The sequence below is a fragment of the Megalopta genalis genome, chromosome 3, assembly GCF_051020955.1.
Source record: "Megalopta genalis isolate 19385.01 chromosome 3, iyMegGena1_principal, whole genome shotgun sequence".
NCBI classification, from domain to species: Eukaryota; Metazoa; Arthropoda; class Insecta; order Hymenoptera; family Halictidae; genus Megalopta; species Megalopta genalis.
In genome coordinates, this window is record NC_135015.1 from 10,758,424 (window position 1) to 10,779,102 (window position 20,679).

General features: G+C 33.9%; 1 protein-coding gene across 10 annotated transcripts in view; it reads left to right on the forward strand.

The window, feature by feature from the left end:
• Positions 1-20,679, forward strand: part of LOC117229669 (Ryanodine receptor) — a 55,872-nt gene that overhangs the window by 33,184 nt on the left and 2,009 nt on the right. Inside the window, exons 3-47 of one of the 10 annotated variants that reach the window (XM_033486294.2) lie at positions 1,130-1,200; positions 1,316-1,428; positions 1,761-1,847; positions 3,636-4,130; positions 4,304-4,442; positions 4,517-4,728; positions 4,823-5,149; positions 5,220-5,366; positions 5,432-5,733; positions 5,804-5,918; positions 5,997-6,172; positions 6,251-6,406; positions 6,491-6,641; positions 6,721-6,868; positions 7,183-7,209; positions 7,580-7,919; positions 7,985-8,150; positions 8,238-8,460; positions 8,525-9,063; positions 9,132-9,247; positions 9,333-9,468; positions 9,540-9,797; positions 11,002-11,079; positions 12,048-12,168; positions 12,285-12,427; positions 12,533-12,565; positions 13,095-13,282; positions 13,346-13,457; positions 14,271-14,378; positions 16,288-16,405; positions 16,483-16,715; positions 16,833-16,974; positions 17,043-17,338; positions 17,413-17,922; positions 17,992-18,141; positions 18,211-18,403; positions 18,492-18,614; positions 18,690-18,862; positions 19,004-19,168; positions 19,239-19,419; positions 19,495-19,587; positions 19,682-19,839; positions 19,911-20,076; positions 20,211-20,371; positions 20,441-20,602. In XM_033486294.2, the coding sequence (XP_033342185.2) occupies positions 1,130-1,200; positions 1,316-1,428; positions 1,761-1,847; positions 3,636-4,130; positions 4,304-4,442; positions 4,517-4,728; positions 4,823-5,149; positions 5,220-5,366; positions 5,432-5,733; positions 5,804-5,918; positions 5,997-6,172; positions 6,251-6,406; positions 6,491-6,641; positions 6,721-6,868; positions 7,183-7,209; positions 7,580-7,919; positions 7,985-8,150; positions 8,238-8,460; positions 8,525-9,063; positions 9,132-9,247; positions 9,333-9,468; positions 9,540-9,797; positions 11,002-11,079; positions 12,048-12,168; positions 12,285-12,427; positions 12,533-12,565; positions 13,095-13,282; positions 13,346-13,457; positions 14,271-14,378; positions 16,288-16,405; positions 16,483-16,715; positions 16,833-16,974; positions 17,043-17,338; positions 17,413-17,922; positions 17,992-18,141; positions 18,211-18,403; positions 18,492-18,614; positions 18,690-18,862; positions 19,004-19,168; positions 19,239-19,419; positions 19,495-19,587; positions 19,682-19,839; positions 19,911-20,076; positions 20,211-20,371; positions 20,441-20,602 (8,251 nt within the window). The remainder of the gene's footprint in view (positions 1-1,129; positions 1,201-1,315; positions 1,429-1,760; positions 1,848-3,635; positions 4,131-4,303; positions 4,443-4,516; positions 4,729-4,822; positions 5,150-5,219; positions 5,367-5,431; positions 5,734-5,803; positions 5,919-5,996; positions 6,173-6,250; positions 6,407-6,490; positions 6,642-6,720; positions 6,869-7,182; positions 7,210-7,579; positions 7,920-7,984; positions 8,151-8,237; positions 8,461-8,524; positions 9,064-9,131; positions 9,248-9,332; positions 9,469-9,539; positions 9,798-11,001; positions 11,080-12,047; positions 12,169-12,284; positions 12,428-12,532; positions 12,566-13,094; positions 13,283-13,345; positions 13,458-14,270; positions 14,379-16,287; positions 16,406-16,482; positions 16,716-16,832; positions 16,975-17,042; positions 17,339-17,412; positions 17,923-17,991; positions 18,142-18,210; positions 18,404-18,491; positions 18,615-18,689; positions 18,863-19,003; positions 19,169-19,238; positions 19,420-19,494; positions 19,588-19,681; positions 19,840-19,910; positions 20,077-20,210; positions 20,372-20,440; positions 20,603-20,679) is intronic. The other 9 variants (XM_076520029.1, XM_076520027.1, XM_076520028.1 and 6 more) reach the window with 9 other exon arrangements.

Genomic DNA, 20,679 nt, shown 5'->3' on the forward strand with positions numbered 1-20,679 from the left:
TGTTTTCCAAGTAACATATTGCGACTTTACCAAAAGCGAGGAAACATTTCAACTTCAGAATCGCGATTCGCGAAGTGTGCTCCAGCTGTTATGACGTCCAAGTGTAGAAACCTGTGACATACATTTCCAAGACAGAGTCAATCGAGTTCCGCAATTTTTTTCTTGCCGATGTTCTCGACACCGAATAGAACCAACGAGTGATAATTAATTCGGCGAGTGATAATTAATTCGAGTTTTACGGAAACGCGCACTCTTACGTAACCTGTTATTTCGCGCAACGTGATCTAATTAGACCACACCCCCCCCCCCGCCGTTCCAGCATCTACTGTTTCTACGCTGGTAGCGAATTTTAACGACCCCCTGACACCGTACGTCAACGGTTACGCTGCAAAAGTTCTTTGACCTGGGAAGTTACGACGCGGCGTTACGCTCCAATTTATTACGTTCGGTTGTCGCACTCCCGTATCGGGAATAAGATACTGGCAAGGCCGCAGGGAGTCAACCATAAAGAGTACCCGTATTTTGAAAGATGAAAGCTTCCCGTTGCTGTGTGTCGCTTTACAGCTCCCGGGCAAGACTTGGCCTGCCCCAATATCGATTTGCACGTCGCTTTCGTTTCACCTGCACCTGCAGATTTATTCGGCGACCGTTTCCTCGAGTACATATTGCCTTCAGCAGACGTTAAAATCAACATTTGGAAAAACCGGTTTTCGAATACCAGTATTTGCTGGAATAGCAAAGAGGAGGGCTTATTTTTAGAATTGTTAGTTTATGTAATATTTGCGGAACTACAGGAATGTGGCGATACAGAACGGTCATCACCGAGTGACCTATTTGATAATTTGGTAATTTTGTATTTTCGTATGGAATTTATCTTTATTATTCACTAAATGACTGTTTTATGCGTTAAAGTGTCACTAACGCGAAATATGTCTTCTTAATAGTCACATTTTAGTTGATTTTGATCTGCTGCCAGAAAGGGTTGCCGGCGTCTGATGTAGAATATATACTGTACATACAACTGCCGAAATAATTTTAATCCTTTACATTCGAAGAAATGAAAGAATTTCGATATATTTTTCACTTGTAGTCGGCCTTTTAATAATTCTCTGGTTTAATTATTTTACAGTTTGGTGGACGACAGATGCGTGGTATGTCCCGAAGCTGGAGACCTATCGAATCCGCCAAAGAAGTTCAGAGGTAATTCCTGTGCTAATCAATGCTAATTCATAACGTTTTTGGAAATTCTGTTAAGGTTTATGTAGCTTCCGGATTTCACTGTTAACGAGAAATTGGTCTTTGTTCTCGTTTCTAGATTGCCTCTTCAAAATATGTCCCATGAACCGTTATTCTGCCCAAAAGCAATTTTGGAAGGCCGCGAAACAAAGCGCGAGCGGCACAGATGCTGTACTTCTCAAAAGGCTTCACGTAAGTTAGTTTTGGGTGCAATTAGGACTTAAAATTGATCGTACTGCGTCCATTCGAGATAAATGCTTCACATACAATCGTAAATGGTACAGCTACGGTTAAATGCCTGTTCAACACGAGAAATGCTCTCTATCTTTATTTAAAATTTCATTATCGAATATTTATATTTTTCCTTCATTATGAGAAATGCATAAAAACAAGTAATGTGCACTGTTTAGTTTCCGTATGTGAAGTTTACGTAACATAGATTATGCTAGATAACCTGAATGGAGCTGAAGGTTGCTTAAATGAAGCACAATTACTGGAAATGAACATTAGCATAAATTTTTCAGCACGCCGCCGAAATAGAAAAGAAGCAAAATGATTCTGAGAACAAGAAACTGCTGGGCAGCGTGGTCTCTTACGGCAACGTCGTCCAGGTAAGACCCTGTTGTTTTTCTAATATTTCCCTGTATTTTTACATCGCCCCAGTTACCCGAAGTAAATTAATTTACCTTGTGCTTCACGCCCGAGGAGGTCATTTAAGCTTTGTACATCAAGGCCACCGTTGTTCGCGCAAACCACGTTTGCCCCTTCTTTTCGCGAGGAGAAAATGCAGTACGAAAACAATTTTGGCTTTGAAGAAAAATGCGGATGCATAAGACCGTCTATTGTAAGACGGAGGAGATATTAAAACAGACTGCAAGGACTTGTATTTAGATGCAAAAATTCAGATTAAAATGTAGAACGTTTCTAGCATGTCACAATCTTAGTTAAGTTTCCATTGCAAAAAATCAGACTGAGGGTCTACGTGTTTTTTTTTTACATCTGCGCCAGTTCGTTCTAAAATTGGCACCGAAGACGCAATTATCTTTGCTTCTACCTCGTGTGAGGTCAAATACAAATTAATTTATTTGGATCGCACTTGGGTTCCCACGAAATCACAGATAACGATTCCATTTAGACGCGGCTGTTGCGTATATTGTGTTTCGCTTTTTCAGTCCAGCAGAAATAGTGGCTTCCGACACAGTGTGTATTCTTACACTTAGGTTCGTCAGATGGGTCTAATTTCCTTGTGGTTTACCATTTATCGTAAAAGCAACGCGAGCCGTACGATAAGCGATCGTCAATTACGAGAATCTACTTCCTCTGTAGTATCGAGGTCGCAAATCTGCCGAGGAAGGCGTCGCCGTGACGCGGTTCCGCTTGCAAACACAGAGCTCCAACCCTCGCGAGACCGTGTCCTTTAATTGCGTATTGTTTTAAGTATATGATCGAATTATTAATCGGATCGGTGGCGCCATTATTATCAACAAGAGGGGAACGCTGCGACGTTACCACCGAGTGATACTCGGTCTCTATGTGTTCTCTGCAGAAGCGAAAGGTACTCCCTTGAAACGGAAGAGGCCGAGAACGCCATTAGTCGTCTAATTAACATGATGCAATCATGCAAGCCGGGGGACGACTTTGCCTGAATATCAGGCTACTTCATTAGATCCCACTTTGTCACTGAATTATGGTCTACTTTAAGAATTAATACACTGCGAACATATTGCTGACTTACTTCGGACAGCAATTTGTTATTTTTCTAGGCGGATCTTCGTTATCTTCTGTACCACTATGCACTTTGATGTTCCAGCTTATTAGCCAAGTCGTAAGGGCCCAATTAGACCTATTTTCTTCGCGTGAAAAATTTTGAAAAATGTGCACCTTGTCCCAAATGGCCCCGAGCGAGACCAACGACTAAAGTTTATTAAATGATGCATATAAACATTTTTTTAAAAATCGCTACTGGAGGTAGCCATAAGAATACATTTTTTAGGCGCCTCCAGGAAATCATACTTTCTGATTACTTTCTAATATAATCGTGACTTTATTTTTAAAAACGAATAAGACAGGGGATTATTATTAGGAGATCCAGTAGACCAGAAACGAACCCGTATATTATATCGGCCCTGTGATAAACACCTAATCGAGTGCTACAAAGCTGCATTATCTTAAGAATTCATGGAAGAAATATAAAAGATAAATTTTGTATATTTATCAGATAAATTGAACAAATGTAAAAGGATCAAAACCAACATCGTAGAATTTTTACAATAAAAATCTCTAAATCTTAACGTTGAAGCCGTCACAGCAAGAAGAACCCTTAACTTATTTATAGTCTTCTTGCCATCCCTTGTTACGAAAATATTAAAGATTGCTTGACAACGTGTATCCTGTTTTAGCTTCTGCATCTCAAGTCCAACAAGTTCTTGACAGTCAACAAGAGGCTGCCTGCGCTCCTCGAGAAAAACGCAATGCGGGTCTACCTGGATGCAAACGGAAACGAGGGCTCCTGGCTGTACATCATGCCCTTCTATAAGCTTCGCAGCGACGGTGATAACGTTGTTGTCGGTGATAAAGTAATTCTGGAACCAGTGAATGCCGGCAGGCAAGGTCTACATGTTGCTGCCAATTATGAACTGAGCGATAACCCAGGTTGCAAGGAAGTAAACGTCGTGAACACGGCCACCTCGTGGAAGGTGACACTGTTCATGGAGCACAGGGAGAATCAGGAGGAAATACTGAAGGGTGGAGACGTGGTTCGGCTGTTCCATGCTGAACAGGAGAAGTTTCTTACAATGGACGAGTACAAAAAGAAGCAACACGTATTCTTGAGGACCACTGGTAGAACTAGTGCCACTGCAGCTACGAGTAGCAAAGCTTTGTGGGAGGTTGAGGTGAGGACAGTCAAAGTACTCTTGTACTTTGTTACTACCTGACCTGGTTTACTGTAATGATTCTGGAGCTAACAGCTTGTAATACTTTAGGGAAGATACAGTGTATAAATGTTGAAAGGTGTCATTACTTTGTAGATTCTTTATATTTGACTAATGATCATTTGTTTGTACAGGTAGTGCAACATGATCCCTGCAGAGGAGGTGCTGGTCACTGGAACTCTCTCTTTAGATTTAAACATTTAGCAACGGGTCAATATTTAGCTGCTGAGATAGACACCGATGAACCACGTGAAATCACGATAGGCAAACGTGGTGAGACATATTTTACACAATTTGTATTGTGTACTAAAAGCTGAAACACAATATATTTTTATTTAATTTTATAGATCCTCCAGGACCAGTGTACAGATTGGTATCAGTTCCGCACAGTAATGAAATCAGCTCCTTATTTGAGTTAGATCCGACAACATTAACAAGAGGTGATAGTTTGGTACCTCAATCATCTTTTGTTAGGTTACATCACATATGTACAAATACCTGGGTCCATTCAACAAGTGTACCCATTGATAAAGACGATGAGAAACCTGTTATGTCAAAGGTATTTTTCATTAAAAACTATAATAATATTAATTTGTTAAACATTAGTATTGCAATGCTCAGAAATATTTTAATATACATAATTCTTCTGTAAGGTGGGTTGTGCAATTAACAAAGAGGACAAGGAAGCGTTTGCTTTGAGGTCTGTGTCGCCTGTTGAAGTGCGAGACCTTGATTTCGCAAACGATGCATGTAAAGTTTTAGCTGGAATAAGTGGTAAATTGGAAATAGGCACGATCTCCCACAACGAAAGACGAGCTGTTACTAGTTTACTGCAGGATATAGTGTACTTCATAGCTGGGCTAGAGAACGAGCAGAATAAGTCTGAAGCTTTAGAGTTAATTGTTACTAATGCGGTAAGGGACCGGCAGAAGTTACTAAGAGAACAATATATACTCGGTCAATTGTTTAAAATACTTCAGGTACTTTAATTTTTCTTCTTAACGACACTTTTCTTCTTCGATTTGTGGATCTAAAACTTATGATTCGCAGGCTCCATTCTTAGAGTCTGCTGAAGGTGAGGGACCATTTCTTAGAATAGAGGAATTGAACGATCCTAGGCATGCACCATATAAATATATGTTTCGTTTGTGTTACCGAATTTTAAGACTGTCACAACAAGATTACAGGAAAAATCAGGTATTCTGCTTAGATACTAGATGCAGTTCAATCCACATATTATTAATGCAATTCTTATCATCTAGGAATATATTGCCAAACACTTTGCTTTCATGCAAAAACAAATCGGATACGACATCTTAGCAGAGGACACGATCACTGCACTCTTACATAACAATAGAAAGTTGTTAGAGAAGCATATTACAGCTGCAGAAATTGAAACGTTCGTGGGTCTTGTTAGGAAGAATATGCATAATTGGGAATCCAGATTTTTAGATTACTTGTCGGACTTATGTATTTCTAATAAAAAGGCAATAGCTGTGACCCAGGAGTTAATTTGCAAGAGCGTATTAAGTGAAAAGAATAAAGATATATTATTAGAAACTAGGTAAAGTATATAAATTTTCTTAACAGTAATCGTTTCGTTGATACATGTTGATATATAATTAATTTCTTAGGATGATGAAAACTCAGGTTGAGGTAGAGGAACTTGACGAGAAACAAGAGAATGGTGAATCACAAATTACTGTTGTCGAGGAACTAGAAGTATTTCTTCTATGGAAGAATGCAACGGTTAGCATCTATGTACAAGTACAATAATATGTGTCTGAAATTTTTTGAAGTTTCTAATGTGAGCAATGCCATTTACAGAAGTCAATGTCTTTAAATGAGTTATCAAGGGGAGCAAAATTAGGCAGTGTTCAAGATATAGCAATATTAGACTATTATAGACATCAGTTAAATCTTTTTAGCAATATGTGCCTCAACAGACAGTATCTAGCTTTGAATAATTTATCACCGCATTTAGATATTGGTCTTATACTGAAGTAAGTTGAACACGTTTTATTTCTAAAGCAGTTGTGTTAATACTGTATCACAGAAGAAACTTCTAATTCAATATTTAGGTGCATGGAAGATGAAACAGTGCCATACGAGTTGCGTGCATCATTCTGTCGACTCATGTTACACTTACACGTTGATAGAGACCCTCAGGAGCAAGTGACTCCTGTGAAGTATGCTCGCTTGTGGTCTGAAATTCCTTCGAAAATGAGTATTAATGAGTATGTAAAAATGCTAAATTATGCAAGACGAGAATTAATTATACGCGTTAAGAAAGATTTATTTAATGCATTTTTTAATTTTAGCTATGACGCGAACAGAATGCGGGATCAAAATAAAGAAGTCGTTCGTGCTAAATTTAGTGCGACTATAATGTTCGTGGAAGATTATTTATGCAACGTAGTTGCAAAAATGTGGTCGTTTGCAGACCAAGAACAAAATAAACTTACATTTGAAGTAAGAAGATCAAATTACGTATGCACTACATATTATTCTCCAAGCAACATAAGTAGTTAAATTTTTTAATTAATTTCAGGTCGTTAAACTGGCACGTGATCTAATTTATTTTGGATTCTATAGTTTCAGTGATCTGTTGAGACTAACTAAAACGCTGCTAAGTATTTTGGATTGTATTTCAGATAATGATACCCCGGAGAGAAAGATTCCTACTGGTGATATTGACTGTAAGTTTGTGATATATAGTAATAATATTTCTTGTACATAAACTAATTTTGTGAATATGGTGTGTTTTGTATATATGACTATATATATATATATATATATATATATATGACTATTTATGATATATCATATCATAACATATCATAACATAATTTTGCTCATAAATATACCCATTTAAAAGTGCTAATAATATATTCCATGTAGTATTTATGCACAATTAAAACTTTGTAGAATAGTATACCCAATGATACAAATACATGTACCAAGTATGCACATATAAATGTAATTAACTGACTTCTTCTAAAAACTTCTAAAGCTGAGTCTATGGAGTCTAAGGAAACAGGTAATGCATAACTACAAATTAATGGTAGTTGCAGATTCCTTAAGTAATGGTCTTAAAATGACTGTTTATCTTTAACTTTATGTTTAAAGGGTTTTTGTCAATTGAACCACATTAATTTTATTAAATGCACACTTATTTTCCCCCTTACATGTTCTACGTTTCATATATGTTAATAGAGATATTTTTCTAATTTTTGTGTACTCCCAACATCATTTTTTCAAAATTTCATTTAATGTCTACGCCTTTAATTGAACCCTACTTATATGCATATTTATAAATATGATAACTATGATAATATATAATAAAATTACGTTTAATCATTCTTATGTGATATATCAAAAAAATATAGTGACAAATGTACTTTTAACAGCCGAGGGTGGAGTACTAAGATGTATCGGAGATATGGGAGCAGTAATGACAAGTTTGACATTGGGTTCAGCCGGACAAGTTTTAGGTGGAAGTACATCTCCGAGGCCGAAACCACTATCACAGAAAGAATACCCATTGGTGATGGACACAAAGTTGAAAATAATTGAAATCTTACAGTTTATTCTTGACGTCCGATTAGACTACAGAATTTCCTGTTTATTAAGCATCTTTAAACAAGAATTCGACGAAACTGAGAAAGCATCTGGCGATGTAAATCTTGGTCAAAAAACTATTGATTTGGAATTAATTGGGACTCAAGCAGAGGGTATATTTGGAAGCAGGTAACACATTACTTAATGTTTTTATTTAAATATCAGAGAAATATTTCATAGAAAACATGTTTTAGTGAAGAGTGTGCAGCGCTAGATCTGGATGGTCAAGGTGGTAAGACATTTCTGCGTGTCTTGCTTCATTTGGCAATGCATGACTATCCTCCATTAGTTTCTGGAGCATTACACTTGCTCTTCAGACATTTTAGTCAAAGACAAGAAGTTTTGCAAGCGTTTAAACAAGTACGTTATGCTATCTCTTTCACATAGAAAATAAAAATAGTACTAAATATAAATATTCTATACATATATTATCTATTCAATGAATAGGTACAATTATTGGTGTCTGATAGCGATGTTGAGTCTTATAAACAAATTAAGTCGGATTTAGATGTGTTGCGACAGTCGGTTGAAAAGTCTGAGCTTTGGGTGTACAAATCTAAAGCGGCCGAAGAACATGGCGGCGGTAAAAAGAAGAAAAGCAAGGATGAAGAAGATGATGGATCTACACCTCGCAAAGCACCACCTCAATTATCAACGTCCGATAAGAAAGGTAATAAGTTTATAATATAAGATTGTATTTAATGGATAAAAATAAATAATATTTACAATTATAGGATCTGCTATAGACTTAGACATTGGTCCTCCGTTACCCGCAGACCAAGCTGAAGAATATAAAAAGATACAGCAAATATTAATTCGTATGAACAAACTATGCATTCAAACGATAGGTGGTCAATTCAAGCCACGAAAACACGAGCAAAGACTTTTACGCAACGTTGGAGTACACACTGTTGTCTTAGACTTACTACAAGTTCCATATGATACCAAAGAGGATGTTCGAATGAACGAGTTGATGCGATTAGCGCATGATTTTCTACAGAATTTTTGTTTAGGCAATCAACAAAATCAGGTTTTATTGCATAAGCAACTGGACTTGTTCCTGAATCCTGGTATACGCGAAGCGCAGACAGTGTGCAGCATTTTTCAAGACAATTCCACATTGTGCAATGAAGTGAGCGCTAAGGTTATACAACATTTTGTGCATTGTATAGAAACTCATGGGAAGCATGTACAGTATCTGAAATTTCTTCAAACAATAGTAAAAGCTGAGAATCAGTTCATCAGAAAATGTCAGGAAATGGTGATGCAAGAAGTGAGTAATTAATTTTATTATTCTAAGCAAAGGTTTTAATGTATTTTTAAAACATAATGATTTCGTAGATGGTTCAATCTGGTGAAGATGTTCTTGTCTTTTACAACGACAGAGCTTCTTTTAATCACTTTGTGGAAATGATGAGATCTGAAAGGCACAGAATGGATGAAAGTAGTCTACTAAAGTAAATATCATACATGTACATCACACACATAACCCATTCGAATCATTTTTCTTATACTGTATAATTTATATCATCATCTTTTTAGGTATCATGTAGAATTAGTAAAATTATTAGCTTGTTGTACGATGGGTAAAAATGTCAATACAGAAATTAAATGCCACAGTCTTTTACCATTGGATGATATTGTTGCTATGGTATCACATCCAGATTGCATACCAGAAGTAAGTCTTTATGTCGTCAGAGAATCTGTCTTTATAGATGATAGGTTTTTAAAAATTGATCTGCCTTTTAGGTCAAAGAAGCATATATAAATTTCCTTAATCATTGTTATATTGACACAGAAGTGGAAATGAAAGAAATTTACACCTCGAATCATATGTGGTCGTTGTTTGAAAAGTCTTTTATTGTAGACATGGGTATAATAGCAACTGCCACGCATGATCGTGAACATGCTGATACCTTTCTGGAAAACTATGTGACAGGTTGCCTAATGAATATCATTACAACGTTCTTTAGCAGTCCGTTTTCAGATCAGAGTACTACAGTGCAGGTACCGTATTTTTTTGGTTACGTATTTTATGTTAAATTTATAATTTTAGTTTCTGTATACTATTTTCACGAATACATACATTATACTAAATTTACGGTGTAATCAATACAAGCCTCTAACAGAAACTTTCAAGTTAACGTTAATATTTGTGTGGTGAATATGGCACCTTTTTTGAGTATGTGAGCACATCAATACATACATAAATATTTATGGAATTCAAAGAAAGTCATCTTTACTTAAATGTATTTATGTGATCTTAATTAAAGCACAACTAGTTGTACTTTTACAGAACATCATATTTTATGGTTAATCCTGCGAGGGAACTGTGGCTTAATGTTTTAAACTTTGGATAATTTTTCAATTTTGCACAAAAATATACATACACCAAATTCATAAAAATTGATGTTTCTTCTGAAGAAATGTTCATGTAGATTTTTATAGGAAAGGTGCTTTTATCCTTTTGTGGTCATTGTTATAATTTTATGAATATGAAATTGAATAGTACATATAAACTCAAACAATTATTGTGTTTCATTACAATACTGAAGTTCATGGAAATTGAGGTAATTAGAATGAAATCTGAAACTGCTAGTCTTACTTAATGTAAGAAACTTGAGCTCTGTACTCATGTAAAAAGAAGCTTAGGTAAAGAATATGACTTGTACAACAATAGATCATAACTATAATAGTACTATGTGAAAGTACTTGGAGACACTTAATCTCTGCCATACGAGTACAATTAAATAGGTTGACATATTGTAAGAATACACATCACAATTGATACATACTTAATTCCGCGCGAAATCTATGCAAACACTGATTATTTTTTCTGATTATTTCTTGCTTTGCATGAAAAACACATTAATTTGAGTTTTCTTTGAAACCAAGTACATATCACGAACACGTAAAGATATTAGCCTTTATTTAAATACATTTACTTCTTATGTTCTTGTTTTATTGATATATATTTTTGATTTATTTTTTATTTATTTTGCTTATTATAATATGGTAGGCCAGAACGTATTCATAAATTGATTACCGTAACGGTAATATAATTTTTGATGTGTACTTGGTAATTGGTGATTGCATCAGCGGCATGTTCTGTGTTTTTGGCATGCTACACCTGGCCTTCTTTGACTCATCAACATTGGTTTACTGGGTCTGGGTGCTGGGTCTATATGGTGGTGGGTTGATTTACTAATAGAAACATCTGCACGAGGCTAGACTATATTGGAGCATCAAGGAGAGTGACCGGAATACTGATAATGATCTTACTGGCTATGTGAGTATCCAGTTAAAAATGCTGAATCGGTACCGAGCACATGTAAATACACAGTTATACTAACATGGTACATGGGGACATGATGCTAGAGAATGAAATTAGTTGTGAAACTTCAATTGATGAATAGATTTTTGGGTTTATATATATGTACAGAGGTAGGCGATAATCGGAGTGGATATGATTCTTCGTAAAGATATACTAGTATATTAAATTTGTTATTCATTCTTTTACCTAGAATCATCTCTATTTCGATCGTATTTCCATTTCTGCCCTACCATGTATACATTTTCTGTTATAATATATGTGATTCACCAGTATGAAACACTTCTTGTACATGTATTATAATATAATAACACAAATATGTAAAGTGCAATAGCATGAAGTAAGAAAAATTGTGAAGAAGAAACATATTCTTCCGTTTCTGGTTAAAGATTTTTAAATAGAAATGATAATATGTATTATTACAGAATTATATTAACACATTCACTGTACTTAATGAGTAAATTGTGAGCTAGTTATTTAGATTATCAAAAATACTAACCACAAGTGTTGTTTTATTCTGTATATTAAAATTTTTTTATAATTTACGTGCTTTTCGAACATTTCTATTCTTCTATACTTTCTGCAGCATGAATCTGCGAATATTTATAAATCTCCTTATTGAGATTGCTTGGCAATGAGTGTGTTATATTGAATGCAGAAAATAACACAACTAATACAAAATTCTTTAATATATTGAAACGAATACATACTTTTTATGCACTTTGGATTATTATACATATAACAGACTCTGCGTTGAAAGGCTTGGTATACACAAGAAAATACAAAAATATATAAATAATACAATAATAATACAAATTCTAGGAATATAATACATTTTTGTATATTAGATTTATGATTCTAATATTTTAAATGATTGATTATTTTTTTAACATTATTAATATAAATTTTTGGGATTTTTATAACAGACACGACAGCCTATATTTGTTCAGTTGCTACATGCAGCTTTTAAAGTATCACAATGTGCATGGTTAAATGCTGGTCAAAGATTCAATGTGGAAAATTGTATAAGAACATTGTCCGATGTAGGTGAGTAAACATTATTTTAATACGATAAATATTTATCGAAACTTATTAAAATATTATTCTAGCATTAAATCAATTTTTTTGGTTATTTTATTAAGAATTTTTTCTTTTTTTAATAGCTAAGGGTAGAGGGATAGCCATACCAACAGACTTGGAAGGCCAGGTTGCTTCTATGTTTAATAAAGCAGCAATGCTCAGTAGACAAACAAGCAAATGGCTTCAAGCTGCTAAACAACCAAAAATAGAACGCACTCAAAGCCAGGTAATAATATATATTATTTAGAATTTATTTAAGCTTTCAAATGTTACTAGTTTAAACATAAAATATTTAATCAATTTATAATAGATTCAATCTTCAAATATCTAGAGTGACTTAATTGATGAGGATACTAAGGATGAGGTAAAAGTCACTCATTAGAATTTAGCATTTTGTTAGTTTGGCACAGCTTAAAAAAGTTAGTGTTTTAAAGCTGATAACATTGTTCAATACATATCTGAGTTCCTAATTTTCAAAAATCTTTTTTATTAATTTTGGTATACTCAATTGAAAGTTAGAAGTCTGGAATAAAATAAAAATTTATTGAACAATGTAATTGGTAAAGGATACGTAGCGTAGATTTGCCGAAGATCAAAACATGTGTTGGTATTGAAATAAGGTGACATATTAATATTATGAGCATATTATACAATATTATTAAAGTATTAGAAGCCTCAAGTGACAATTAACTGAGAGGTATTTTAAGTTTGTACGGCTTTGTAATATTGTAAAACCTCAAGTAGTATATCTTAAAATGCACTGTACGAAATAAGATACTGAAAGTCTCCGACTAAGGAGCTAGTAATCTGCATTATAGAAGAGGTTGATTGTATAATAGAAATAATGATTATTTATATATGAAATTAATGTCGGATAATTAATGTTTATTTAGCTAATGCGTTTGGACCGAAGTATAATAGAAGGTTTACAAGATATAGTGTCACTACTAGAAGAGCAATTGAAGCCATTGGTGCAGTCAGAATTGTCTTTGTTAGTGGACATTCTCTATCGACCAGAATTATTGTTCCCAGCAGCAACAGATGCAAGAAGAAGATGTGAAAATGGCGGTTTTATTCGACGGTAATTTTTCGGTGTAAATTAACTTATATATTTCTTTTCATTCCTTTCTTTTCTTTTCTTTAGATTAATCAAACACACGGAAAAGTTACTCGAAGAAAAGGAGGAGAAATTATGTGTAAAGGTGTTAAGGACTCTGAGAGAAATGATGGCTATAGACCCCGAATATGGAGAAAAAGTGAGTTTCACAGAATTGTGTTTTGCATGATCTACAATAATCATTATCATACAGAAAGACACGATAATGTGGAAAAGGGCATTCAGTTGTTTCTCAAGAAATGTTATAATTATTAATTAGTGGTGACGAATCCTCCTGATATGTTTAATGTTTGTTGCTTATTGAAGTAACATTTCTATGGTAAATAATTATGCGTGCAATTAGAAATGTAAATGTAATCTTTGTGATTAAATTATGTTATTCTTATTACTATAGTATTTTATAAACGTTGTAGTAACTGCGAGACGTTAATGAGAAGAATTATAGTTAGGGAATATCTTATTAGAATCGTAACATTTATTCATGTAAAAGGCTAAATATGTATGTGGTTGGATCACATCAAAGATAGATTTCAGAAATAAATAACCATATTTTAATGAATTCTATATTACACAGTTTCTAGAGCAAGTCCCACTGGATGAGGATTCGATACCGTTAATTAGCACCCCACCACGTATTATTGATTAAACGTGTTACCGTTTCGAGTTCTAGTTGAACGTAAAAGTTTACGAAAATTTGTGTTTCCATACCCACTTGTATTTTACATGTTTGCCGAAAAGCTAAATGCCCATATGTTTCACGGCACTTTAGATGATCAGTACGCAATACTATATACATTAAAAGTTTCTTTAGTTGGCAACATAGAGACCGCAAATGAGATAAGATGCAATTAAGCTTTTCTGAAATACGCCATAGAGAGTTAAATAAACAGTGGGTGAGTAGGTTTCGTAGAATAGATATGTAGGTAAAGATGTTTTCATGCTGCAAACGAAGAACGAAGGTGTTTCGGCAGAAGAAGAAACAGAACAGCAGACCGAGCCACAAGTCGGAACAGACTGTGTCGACGAGTCTGAGACTCGTCATATGACTCAGCAAGAGCGGGTAAAAATTAAAAGTAGATAACAACGGTAATTTGTGGGCACAACGTATATAAATTGGAAATACCAATTTGATTTCTATTTTTGAGAATTTTTCTCACCATCACTTTATCGCTATAATATTATATGTATACAGTGTGAATTACAAGAAGCACACATTTAACTCTTTGCACTAAGGTCTTCTTTGAAAAGACAACAATACTTTTTTGTACAACTTTTAATTCCTTCTATATATTATTTATCTATAGGATTTTGGAGGAAAACAATTGTACTCAAACTGATATTATTGTTTTCTTAAAATTTCTACTAATCTCCCAATAGCTTTGTGATTGAGAGAAAAACTAAAAGTGTATAACATCATATTAACGTGTATTAGGAAGTTTTTGATAAAGATAAGTAAGCGCAACGAAAAATAATAATTTTTTTTTCAACTTCAGTATTTAGTATTTTTTTTCAAACTTTTTTACATTTTAAAGTCATCAGAAATAGTAAATGTGTCGTTTTTTACAATTTACACTGTATATTTATAAAATTTTCTATATTGAACATCATTAATTATCACAAGTGTGTATGTACACGGTTATCCATCTATCCAACTAATAAATAAAAAGTTTGTCACTGTGGTTTAATATATTGAAACCACAATAAATATTTATATCTTTCAAGTGTATGAAAAATGCATACTTAAACACACTTTTATTATTTGCTGCTTGTAAAAAACTCACTATATTATATTATATGATGCAATCAATGAAATCTGTATAAGTACAAAAATAATGTACGTTGTGTAAGTTCCTTTTGCATGTGCTTGAACAATTTTCTTACATTTACTAAGTTCGTGCTCTGCTTTTTAAATTATCTTCTCTTGTTACGTTTTTTTAGTGAACATAACGTAAGCATAGAATAGATATTAGATTTTATATATAACGTAATTCTGATTTACGATGGGAGACTCAGTTGTCGAGACAGTGTTGAATTTTTGTTTAGAATGTGGACGGTTGAAATAGATGTTTTAGTGGATTTCTAAATAAGTTGAAAAATGTTCAACTTGTCGTGAATCAAAATTTATAAAAATATAGCATACCATATATTATATGTAGTATAAAATACCTCTTTCTAAATACATTTCAGTATGGGCATAGAGTTTAGAAATAGAAATAAGACAATTTATTATATTTAAACATGTATATACACTTCTTTTACAGACAGGGTGTACCAATACGTCATTAGATACCTTATTCTTAGCAATTACAACGTTTTAGGTGTATCTTTAACAGAATGAGAGCAGCAGTACAAAATATAAAAATAAAGCTATTAAATATTTAAAGTATCTATTTACATAAGTCGTTTTGTGGATATTTTCATTTTTATTTGACTAATTGCTGTATATATTGGCACACGTAATATAGATAATTTTATATGAAGAACTTTATTAATTTTGCTGCTCCCATATACGTAATCAATCCTTTTCTTTTGGTAATGATGTACATTTTAACTTTTCATACTCTACCCAAAAGTTTCCAAGTACCTGAATCGTACTAATCTTTAGTGTTGTGCATTTTTTCAAAACGTATATAATATTTTTTACAAGTCTGATTGTTCTGACAAATTAGTGTTAGTATCGCATTTTACCAAAATGTAAAGTTAATTAGGATTTCTTATAGACATTATACGAACCGCACAAATATCTCTGATACTTTAGTGCACAGATAATGTAAATACACAATTTATCTATTTGTATTATTAGACGAAAGACTAGGTAATCATTTTTATAATATATTGCAAACGATGCACGGCGATACCCTTTGAATCATACTGGATTTTTATTCAATTCTGCACGATGTATTGGTACATCGCAGTTAATCAAGCCATAATTCACTATACTAATATACATTCTGTTTCCTTTTCTCCAGGGAGATGTATTAAGGCACAATCTTTTGGCTCGCTACTTTGGAAAATCTTTCATACAAAAGCCAGAGAACGTAGAAATCGGAGTTTCCCACTCTGCACCAGTTACGCATGGACCAGGGGGTACAAATAAATATCTAACAAATTACTTGTTTCGCTCTCATACCGCATGTATTTATTAAATATTCAATTCTCTGCAGCCAAACTTCTGAGCCGGGCAGGCAGGACATTGCATGAAATACAGAGTCATCTTGATCGAGAGGGTGCATCAGACTTGGTGGTTGAATTAGTAATCAAAAGTGTCCATTCTCCAAGCATATTTGTGGAAGCTATAGAACTTGGTATTGCGTTACTAGAAGGTGGAAATCCTATCATACAAAAGAGCGTGTTTAATAAATTAATGGGTGATGACTTGAGCCAGTCATTTTTCAAGGTATGTTAGCTCTTTAAAGAGCCTCATTACCAGCCCCATACTTTTCCTAATCGTGAGTTGACAACCACATTGACAATCATTCATTTATTACTTCCGATTGTCATTAAAAATTTGTAGGTGTTTTATGACAAAATGAAGGATTCACAGCAAGAGATAAAGTCTACTGTAACAGTGAACACGTCCGATATAGCAGCTAAGGCTCATGAAGACAAGGAGCAAAGTAAGGAAATAGAAAAAATCTCAAGGAAACGGACATCAGGTATGATAAGATTATATTCCAATTATTTTTATTAATATTTACTTACATAATATCTGTTTTATATGTAGCTAAACCTAACGGAATCGTAATAACGGATGAGTTACGTGAAGAATTAAATCAAGCTGCATCGTCTACAGTACAAGCCTTTGCAAATGTTCGCAATCTAGCTTCCGGTGAGGATGCAACCACTAATGCAGCACTAGGAAGTGCATTGGAGGATATGATTGCTGAAAAACTGGAAAGGCAACGTACTGGAGTTGGTGCAGAAAGAGACGAAGGTCAATTAAGTACGAAAGTACTAGTAATGCAGCCAATTTTACGGTTTCTGCAATTACTGTGTGAGAATCATAATCGCGATTTGCAGGTAATAAATCTATAACGTACATTTTTTAGAGTTACATTAAAAGTTTATTTAACAAAGTTTTTATGTTGTTATAGAATTTCCTTCGCAATCAGAATAACAAGACAAATTTCAATCTAGTGTCCGAGACACTTATGTTCTTGGATTGTATTTGTGGCTCAACCACTGGTGGATTAGGGTTGCTAGGATTATATATTAATGAGCACAATGTTGCATTAATTAATCAAACGTTAGAGACGTTGACTGAGTATTGCCAGGGACCATGTCATGATAACCAGAACTGTATTGCTACTCATGAATCTAATGGATTAGACATAATAACCGCGTTGATCCTGAATGATATTAATCCTTTGGGAAAGACTCGAATGGATTTAGTGTTAGAATTGAAAAACAATGCCAGTAAATTATTGCTAGCTATAATGGAAAGTAGAGGCGACAGCGAGAATGCGGAGAGAATTCTATATAATATGAATCCTAAGCAATTGGTAGACGTTGCGTGTCGCGCATTTCATCAGGAATCATTAGATGACGATGGTGATGTCGACGATTCATCTACCGATGGAGAAGAAGGAGTATCACCTAAAGAAGTAATAATTTTTAAAGATAGTTAATGTATTGTAAAAAAATATTTCAATACTGATCAAACTGTCTTTCAGGTTGGCCACAATATTTATATTTTATGTCATCAATTAGCACAGCATAATAAAGAACTGTCGTCAATGTTGAAGCCATCCGAACAAAATAATGCGGATCCGAAGATTAATAAAGCTCTTCAATATTATGCGACTCATACTGCGCAAATTGAAGTATGACAAATTATACATTTTGTGTTATTTATGTATATAGTAATACATTACCAAACAAATCTTTTTTAGATTGTTAGAAATGATAGAACCTTGGAACAGATCGTATTCCCAATTCCAGAAATCTGTGAACTTATTACTTTGGATACAAAGATCAAAGTTTTAAACACCACAGAGCGGGATGATCAAGGATCGAAAGTTTCAGACTTCTTTGAGAGAACAGAAGACATGTTCAATGAAATGAAATGGCAGAAGAAGCTTAGGGGTATGCTATTTTGGTTTTTATTTCTGTGTGATTCTATTATTAATTTAAATTTCTATCAAATGTTTAACCATATATTTTTTTGTTATAGGACAACCAGTACTATTTTGGATGAGCAGTTACATGTCATTATGGAGTAATATTTTATTCAATTGTGCAGTACTCATAAACCTTATTGTAGCTTTCTTTTACCCATTTGTGGATTCCGTGCCCAGTAAGATTTTAAGTACTTAACTTTAAACGTTAATGAATATTTTATGCATATATCTACATATTTTTTCTATTTTAGATCTTAGTTCGCACTTGTCTGGACTCATTTGGGCGGTAATGTTTTCATCTGCTGTTATTGTTCTTACATTACCAAGAGAATCTGGTATACGTACGTTAGTGGCGTCAACAATATTGCGATTAATTTTCTCTATAGGACCAGAACCGACTTTATGGTTACTTGGTTTTCTTACGGTGTGTATATTTTATTGTAATCCTAACAGATAATTGAGAGATATCTTTTACTTTGAAATTAATAACACGAATCTACATGTTATAACAAACGTGGGTTATATTAATTAAACTTACCTCGCTAATTTTAATTATATGTTTCAGATTGTATTAAAAGTTGTACATCTTATAAGTATTATAGGTAATCAGGGCACTTTAACAAGGAGCTTAGAGCAAATAGTGACAAACGTCGAACTTTTGTATCATATATCATATCTTATATTTTGTGTTCTTGGAATTTTTATGCATCCATTTTTCTATTCAGTCTTAGTAAGTATTTTCATGCTTAAATGTAACTTATGCGCTTGAATATAAATTTACAATTGAATTGTTTTTTCAGCTTTTCGATGTAGTCTACCGTGAAGAAACGTTGCTCAATGTAATCAGATCTGTAACGAGAAATGGAAGATCCATTATACTCACCGCTGTGTTGGCATTAATTTTAGTTTATATGTTTTCCATTATTGGTTTCATGTTTTTCAAAGATGATTTCTTAGTGTCTGTCGATGAGGATATTATGTGTAAGTGCATATTTTAGTACTATAATACTACCCAAATACGTAGAAACAAGTAATACATTCTTTTATTATTTTCAGCATCATATTCGGAAGGAAATACGGAAACATGTAATGCTGTGAATAATGAAAAATGTGAGGCAACTGAAACAGTTTCTCGATACGTTTTAGAAGGTATTTCAGCTGTTTGTTATGGTAGATTACTTGTGTATAATTTCTTAAATATTGCATATTGATTTAATTATAAAATATGTCCGTGATTACACAGTGGCTGATAGAGACAGAAATGAAGATGTAATTAATGTCGGTGGAGAATTAAAAGAACGATCATGTGATTCCTTGGTAATGTGCATTGTAACAACTCTAAATCAAGGTTTAAGGAACGGTGGTGGCATTGGTGATATTCTGCGAGCTCCTTCCAGTACGGTAAGTGAAGAATTATGAAACTAAAAACATTTTAGCATTTAAAATATAAATAATCATTCATCTTATTGCAGGAACCGTTGTTTGTTGCCAGAGTCGTATACGACTTACTCTTCTTCTTCATCGTAATAATTATTGTCCTGAATCTCATCTTTGGTGTTATTATTGACACTTTTGCCGATCTCAGATCAGAGAAACAACAGAAAGAGTTAATACTGAAAAATACATGCTTCATATGCGGCAAGTGTTGCTTTACTCAAGATTCTATATACTTTTACATGTGCATGTTAAAATTAGGCGAACCCCTTAATTATAAAAATACGCCTCGCATGAAAAATGTAATGTAATTTTGAATTTATCTTTTTTCTATGTAGGTTTGAACAGATCTTCCTTCGATAACAAAACGGTGTCTTTCGAAGAACACGTGAAACACGAGCATAACATGTGGCATTACTTGTATTTCATTGTTCTGGTGAAGGTGAAAGATCCCACGGAATTCACAGGGCCTGAGTCGTATGTCTACGCTATGGTGAAGGTAATAGTTCATAGAGCTTCAAAACATTGAGCCGTGCTTTAACTTTTAAGCTCTGTGTACTTTTTACAGGATCGAAATCTGGATTGGTTCCCAAGGCTGAGGGCAAAGTCTTTGGCAGCAGATGAGGGAGAAGGTGAACAAATAGAATTAAGAAGTTTACAATCGCAACTAGAATCTACGCAAATATTAGTCAAATGTTTATCTCAACAACTCACGGAGCTTCGTGATCAGGTAAATCAGTTCTGTTTTATAGCGCGAAGCATCACATACTTACTTGAACAATAATATCAATTAGCACTAGAAAAGTA